The sequence below is a fragment of the Falco cherrug genome, chromosome 1, assembly GCF_023634085.1.
Source record: "Falco cherrug isolate bFalChe1 chromosome 1, bFalChe1.pri, whole genome shotgun sequence".
NCBI classification, from domain to species: domain Eukaryota; kingdom Metazoa; phylum Chordata; class Aves; order Falconiformes; family Falconidae; genus Falco; species Falco cherrug.
In genome coordinates, this window is record NC_073697.1 from 23,790,494 (window position 1) to 23,797,834 (window position 7,341).

Sequence of the window (7,341 nt, forward strand, 5' to 3'; positions counted from 1 at the left end):
GCTCCTGCAGAAGAAAGCATTATTCTTTTGCCTCAAAAAATTGTCTTATCCAACTGGATAATTCTGCCAACATCTCTATTCCTGTAGATCAAATTTATTTTGCATAAGCAGAAATTGGCTGTGGTTCCTGCAAAAAAGTTGTCGTCTCACTCAAATCGCATCTCCCATTGAGAAGAACAGAAATTTTAGAAAATTATTTGGGAGGAAACACCATCTTCTGCTGTAACATGAAGTAGCCCACATGCAACTGTACTCAGCATCAAACATCTTCACTTTCAGAATTAAAAGCATTTCAGCTCTTTATGACTCCTTCCCTTAGCTTCCTTTCCTCAAATCCTTTTCTTTTGTGCAGTTGTACCTTTCTGCCTCCTGAATTGAATAGCCTCCAGCAATTAAATTTTCCACCCCATTTGCTATAAATGACAAAGGATTGAGCACCAACATTAAAACTTATCGCTGTTATACCTCAGCATGCACACCCCAGGGAAATCAGAGACATCTCACAGGCATAGCTTCAATCTAACATTCAAACCAAAGGTTATAAAACTGCAGCCTCCTTCCCTCATTCCTGTGTTCCCTATTTAGAAGCTTTTATTCACATCCATAATGAATTCAGTCTCTGTTGAGCACAACTCCTTCTCTCCCCACAGCTGCATCACACCAGGTATCCAGTATTCTTTCTGAAAACCAGTGTCACAAAATGCAGGTATTAGGAACAAACTGCACAACAGCCATCATTTTTGAGGGGTTTTGTTATTATAGCCAAATTAACAAGAAACACAGCCTGCTAAATTTAGGTTCGTTGGTTTTGGCACTAAACAGAAAGCTCATTACACGAGCAGGGAATTGAATTTTTAAAACTGAATTAAAATTTTCTTTCCCAGAGAGAAAAATAATCCTCAAGATTTCCGCTCCCCCCCCCCCCCCCCCCCGCCCCCCGTTCAGAACCTAAAATGCCATATGCCAGCACACAGGGCAGGACTTGGGCTAAGATTCCCTTGATATGCATAGGCAATACTCAGAATATATCCCTTGATTATAGGTCGGAAAGAGGACAAGGATGGGTTTTTACTATTCAACATAGTATGAAATACCAGCTATTGCTCAAGGCCTAAAGTTCAAAATTAATCACCAGAAACAGAAGGTAACTCATGCCCTAACTAATAAGAGAGGAAGTACGGTACCTGACATTGAAGAAACATGGAACAAATAACACTTCTCCTCAGTTACACATATCTGGATTACAGCTATTTTTGCCATTTTTCCTTTGGCGTATGATGGTGGCCATTCAATATCAAATCCAACAGCAGCCCCATCTGACAAACTCTGCCTGAAAAGAAACAGATATTCTTCACATTTGACTGTTCTTCTACCAGGATTTAAAATACCAGGCTTAAGTCATCTTACATAAAGGCAATTAAGAGAATCACAGTCAGCGCATCCTTCCTTTTACACGTAAGGGATACAGAAACCATTTTAAAATCAAGACCATAAGGAGGTGAAATTCCTGCTGGTTCCAAAAGCTACAAGAAGCCCTTCAAACCTCAGCAGACCTTACTGCACACAAGCAGTAGTAGAGCAAGCTGTGGTGGGTTAACCCTGGCTGGAGACCAGGTGCCCACCAAAGCCCCTCTATCAACCCCCCTTCCTCAGCTGGACAGGTGAGAAAAAACAGGTCAAGATAAGGACAGGGAGATCACTCACTATCACTGGTAAAACACTCTACTTGGGGAAATTAGCTTCATTTATTACAAAAAAATCAGGGTAGGACAATGAGAAATAAAACCTAGTCTTAAAAACACATTCCCTCCACTCTTCCCTTCTTCCTGGGCTTAACTTCACTCCCAGTTTTCTCTCCCTCCTCCCCATCCAGCAGCACAGGGGGACAGGGATGGGGGTTGCAGTCAGTTCATTGCATGTTGTCTCCTGCTGCTCCTTCCTCCTCAAGGGGAGGACTCCTCACAGGCCTCCCCTGCTCCAGCACAGGGCCTCTCCTATGGGAGACAGTCCTCCACAAACTGCTCCAGCATGGGTCCCTCCCACAGGCTGCAGTCCTTCAGGAACAGCCTGCTCCAGCCTGGGTCCCTCAGGGGGTCACCAGCCCTGACAGCAACCCTGCTCCTGCCTGGGCTCCTCTCCATGGGGCCACAGGCCCTGCCAGGGGCCTGGTCCAGCACAGGCTTCCCACAGGGTCACAGCCTCCTTCGGGCACCCACCTGCTCTAGCATGGGGTCCTCCCCAGGCTGCAGGTGGGGATCTGTCCCACTGTTCACCTCCATGGGCTGGGGGTAGCAGCCTGGCTCACTGTGGGCTTCACCTCAGGCTGCTGGGGAGTCTCTGCTCCAGCACCAGGAGCACCTCCTGCCTTCCATCACTGGCCTGGGTGTCTGCAGGGCTGTTTCTCACATTCTCACTCCTCCCTCTAGCTTCGATTGCACAGGTTTTCTTCTTTCCCCTTCTTAAATACCTTATCCCAGAGTTGCTACCACAGCTGCTGATGGGCTCAGCCATGGTGAGCAGCAGGTCTCTCTTAGAGCTGGCTGGCATTGGCTCCATCGGACACAGGGGAAGCTTTAGCGGGTTCTCACAGAAGTCACCCCTGCAGCCCCCCCACCCCCGACCAAAACCTCACCACACAAAACCAACACACAAGGCTCAGGAGAGCACCAGGTACAAATATTCCCTTGGAAGCTTGTTCTTTATCTATTCCACTGCACTGAAAGTTTTGTATAGTATTTCCCGCCCCCCCCCCCCGCCCCCCCCAGCAGCAGCATGAGCTCTGCTATGCAAAAAGGGGAGAAAAATAATTATCTGTTTGCATCATGAATTTACTACCTTTTCTTCATACAGTCCCCAGTTATGAATTAACAGATATATTTGATTTCTTACAGCTCATACTTCCCTGTGAAGTCACTGAAGTTCATGGAATCATCCATGCTGTGAAGGGCAAAGAACCTGCATTAGAACTGCTTCTGCTTAAAGGGACTGCAAGGTTCGGTGGTAGCATCTCCCATAAAAAGACCAAATGGGAAAGCTGTAACAGCACAGCACAGCTGAGAGGTATTTTTAAACCATCACACACTATATACAGCCAGGGATCTCTCTCACCGAGATAGTTCACCACCACAAGGAATAGGTTCAGTTTGGACTTGCAATCAGTAAGACACATTTGGCACACATAAGACAGCTAACGTGACCAGATGTTATCTGTCTGAACTGTCCTCTGGACACATCAAACAATCAGCCAGGAGAAGTCAGAGAAGAGCCAAGACCTTTTTAAAAAAGGAAAAGGGACTCAAAAAAGAAGAAAAAATATAAGTAAGAGCTATTACCTGATATCTTCTGAGAGAAGGGAACAGTCACTGGCTTCGTAGCTGTAAACAATAAAGCCGCAGAACTCTAAGAATGGCAGTCCATCTTCCAAAACGCTCCTCTGAACAACAGACTTCTGTCAAATGACATTTGGAAGAGGCTCTGTTACCAGCCACACCTAATCCTGCCACAGAGATGCATCAGCAGGACAACTGCTGCGCACCGCTTTAACAGATTATCCCCGCTGGCTCTGGCAGTTACTGAAACCTTGCAGCAGAACTGTGCTCCACAAGCAGGGCTACTATCACTGTCAGCCAGCAACAGGGTGACACCCTCCTTTATAAAAACATTCGGGCTCGTGCCCCAATTTCTCTGCTTAACTCCAAGCACTCAAACTGAAGTCACACAAGCTGAGTTTTCATCTCAGTTTAGTTGGATTCTTCCCATCAAAGAGATTGAGTTGCTTCCCAAGAACAAGGTCAGGGGAAAAAAAAAAAAAGTCATTTTTGACAGCATCTAAAACTCCACTGACTTAAAACTACGTGCAACATTTAAAAGACCGATATCTTCCATCAACTTTTTGGTCTAAAAATTGAAGCTTTAAGCACATAAGGTAAAACATAACATTATAGTTGGCATTTTTTCCTCCCTTTCTAAAGGATCTTTACTAAGAGTTACTGGATGAGAAACTTACTTGAACTGCCGAACTTCTGATTACATTGACTTGCCTGAAAAACCTTCAGGCTGGTTAAACACGTTCAAGTAAGCTATGATGCCAGTAATAGCAAATACAGTTAAGTATCACACAGTAACACTTGAAGCACAAAACTGCCTTGTCAATTCAAAGAGGCCACAATACACAAAACAGCTCTTCACTCAGTTTCAGAAACAGTAAGTTGCCTCGAAGGGGGAGATTCTGAAACAAAGATACTGCTGATTTCATGTTGGCACAACAAAACGTTTCCTCCAGTTAATGAAGGGTGAAAGTTTAATCAAAACCCTCCCTCAAAAGGGCTTGTTGAGGCAGGGTGCCACAGTACCCAGGCTGTACCACAGCAAATTAAATTCATGTTGGTTTTAATAAGGACATTTCTTAATATCCATGCTACTAATTTCTTGCTCTCACTATATAGAAGGAAAACTGCTGAAGAGAGTCTTCTGCTTTTCATTCATTAATTAGTTTTCTGATTGTTAAAACAGTTTCAGATGTTATGGGGAGTCCCTTTCAAGGGAGAAATTTTATACTGAAACTGCTCATGTATGCAAGCAAAAACCTTCCAAGGACACATTAATGTTTTTGGAACGCCAGAAGTTGACATAATCTTGATAAATTAATTCTTCTGATACCTCTGAGCTGCAAAACCTTCTGAAATACTGAAGATGTACAAAAGCAGAAAGCCAGAGGGCCTTACCAGAATCAACTCCCCTGTCAGGCTACATTCTGAACTCTCAAATTACACATATGAAAAATCCCCAGTCCTTGATGATGTACAGCCCACAATACGGTGTCAGTAACACATCAAAAGCTCCCTTATACTTGCTGGTTTTGCCACTGAAATTCAAGATTGTCAGGAAGAAATCTCTATCGAGATAACAGCAGCAACCTTTGGCCAATAGACGGTATTTTTAGTTAAGTGACTTTAACACGCTAGTTCAACCAGTACAAACACAAGAGTACTAAATTTAATGACAGCTCATAGGATAACACAGCTGTAAATGTATACAACTACCAGAAGCACAAGTTTAACTACAAGTATGCAGTCCAATGTTGTTTTATTATGCAGCCTGCAACTAAGTCCCCTTGTGTGATCACATACCTTTTTATCACCCCCAGCTCCCCCTTGGTTTTGCGTAAGCATCCACTGAGGATATTTATTCTGCAGACTAGAAGTTAGCAAATCCATTTTATTCGTTTTTCCACACTTCTGTTACATTTACATAATATAAAAAAAAAAAAGAAAGAAAGAACAGTCAGCTTGTATAGAGGCAAGCTGTTAGTTATATCATCAGGCCAGAACGAGTTTATGGAAGACCACCACCTTGAACTTCAACTGCTTTGCATGCAAGAATGGACATCTACAGAGCTCCCCGCGTTAAAAGCTGTAAGAGCTTTAGGCATTATCTTTTTGCTCACTTGTCATTTTCTTGTCAGAAGACAAGAAACAAACATCAACAGGAAAACCTCCAAGTCCTTCCCGGAAAAAAAAGTTCAGTCTAGTTCTGTTCAGAGTTGCTGATCTCCACAAGAGTCCACCTACTGCCATGTCTGGCTAACACAGCCCTCGTTTATTAGACAAGCCTGTCTTGTGTTTTAGGTAGCAGCACAGGAACCAGCCACTTAGCTTAAAAGCAGTCAGCAGCATTTTTCTGATTTTGTCAGCAAATGCAAATACAAAAAAAGAAATATCAGACACACACATCACCCCGAAGCTGCATTCCCCTCACAAGGCCTCAGGGCTGTAAGCCCACAGCCAAGATAAGCAAAACCAGGCAGAATTCCTAGGGCAAAACTACAGTGAAACAAGGCACATGCTGCTAAGCTCTCTCATGCTGACAGGATGATGGCTGAGCTTACTTATGATTTTCCCAATGCCACATTAAAAATAAATGAGCTCACCAAGCTGAGGCAGCCTATTCCCAGGGCATCAGGAAACAGGGCACATCCCTGGAACAGGAAGGCACACGACAGAGAAGTTACAGGATACTTAATTAGGAAGACACGCTGTCCGAAACAGCAGATTTTCAGCCCTGATGACTGGGGTTTTCTTTCAGGAAGTGGAGCAGGATTTTCCAGTTGTGCACAAATGATGACAGGGTCAGACCTCCTCCAGCTTCTCCCTGGACTGCTTCTAGTGTGGTTAAGAAATCCTCCTGAAGATGGAGCAGAACAGTTCACAAAGAAAGAATTTCTCACCTGCTTCTTTCTACTAGTCCCCAGGTGCTCAATACACTTTAACAACAAAATCAGGCCACTAGTGTCTTGGTAAGAAAGTACTTTCCAGCTGCACTTCCTCACCAACAAGGAAGCATAAATCCTAGGCAAATTGTGCTGCTTCAGTTCTTCAGTACTCAAGAACTCTTTGGTTACCTGCCTGCTTCTGCAGTAGCGTAACCAACCACCTCAAAGCCAACTCCACAGAGTATTTTAATACTAAACCAGTCACCAAGTAGCTACCTGCAAGACGCCTCAATCAGAGCCTCGAGCCACAACTGCCAGGAACAAGAGGGAGCAGCAGAGGCTAGAAAGAAGCAGGGAAGGGCCACCCAACAGCAGCCACCCCACAACCCCAGCACCACGTTCCCCAAAATCAGCTCAAAGTTCAAGAGCACTGTTGGTAAGGGCCCCCGGTGAGCAAGCACGGCTCACCGCCGCATCGCCCGCACAGCCCGGCACCTCAACCTGTGAGCGCCAAGCACTGCAGGGCCAGCTGCCAGTCGACGGTCGCTCCGAGCTGCCACGGGGCCCCCTCGGGACAACCGGCAGCAGGCCCAGAGCCGCCCAGCGGGAACTACCGCGCCGCAGGGCGGGGAGGGACCCAGCCTGCCCCTCTGCCTCGCGTCCCGCAGGGCAGGCAGGGCCCGTCGGTGCCCGCGCAGGCCGCTGCACACCGAGCGGCAGCGGGAGGACGGGCGGCCCGCTCCCCTCCGCTCACCCGCCCCACCGGGGAGGCCCGAGGGCCCGGTGACGGCCTCAACGCTCAGCGATCGCCGCCCGCCGCGCCAGCAGCGGCTCAGCCACCATGCGTCACGGTGCGTCGCGCGCGTAATACGTCACAGGGTGGCCCCGCCCGCTCCCGCGCCCCCCCGCGGCCGGCTGTCTCCCCGGGCGGCAGCGGCGGGAGGTTATCCGAGGTGACGCGCGTGCGCGCTGTGCCGGCGGGCCGGCGGCCGCGGGGCATTGTGGGCAGTGTAGTCCCGGGGCCGGGCGGGCCGCGCACCCTCCGGCGAGCCGGCGGCTCCCACCGCGCTGCCGCCGCCGCCGCCGCCGCTGCTGCCGCCGCCGTCCTCGGCCGGGCGGGGCCGGGGCCG

At 47.6% G+C, this 7,341-nt stretch overlaps 1 protein-coding gene across 15 annotated transcripts in view; it reads right to left on the reverse strand.

Moving 5' to 3' along the window:
* WRN (WRN RecQ like helicase) overlaps nt 1-7,119 on the reverse strand; it is a 47,257-nt gene extending 40,138 nt beyond the window's left edge. For 4 of the 15 annotated variants that reach the window (XM_027799709.2, XM_027799710.2, XM_027799711.2 and 1 more), the window contains exons 1-5: nt 5,930-6,952; nt 5,130-5,237; nt 3,333-3,448; nt 2,890-2,937; nt 1,185-1,330 (exon numbers count right to left, since the gene is read on the reverse strand). In XM_027799709.2, coding sequence (XP_027655510.1) covers nt 1,185-1,330; nt 2,890-2,937; nt 3,333-3,448; nt 5,130-5,216 — 397 coding nt within the window. In that variant the 5' untranslated portion in view covers nt 5,217-5,237; nt 5,930-6,952. The other 11 variants (XR_003558443.2, XM_027799719.2, XM_027799713.2 and 8 more) reach the window with 9 other exon arrangements.
* Nucleotides 7,120-7,341: the final 222 nt, after the last annotated feature.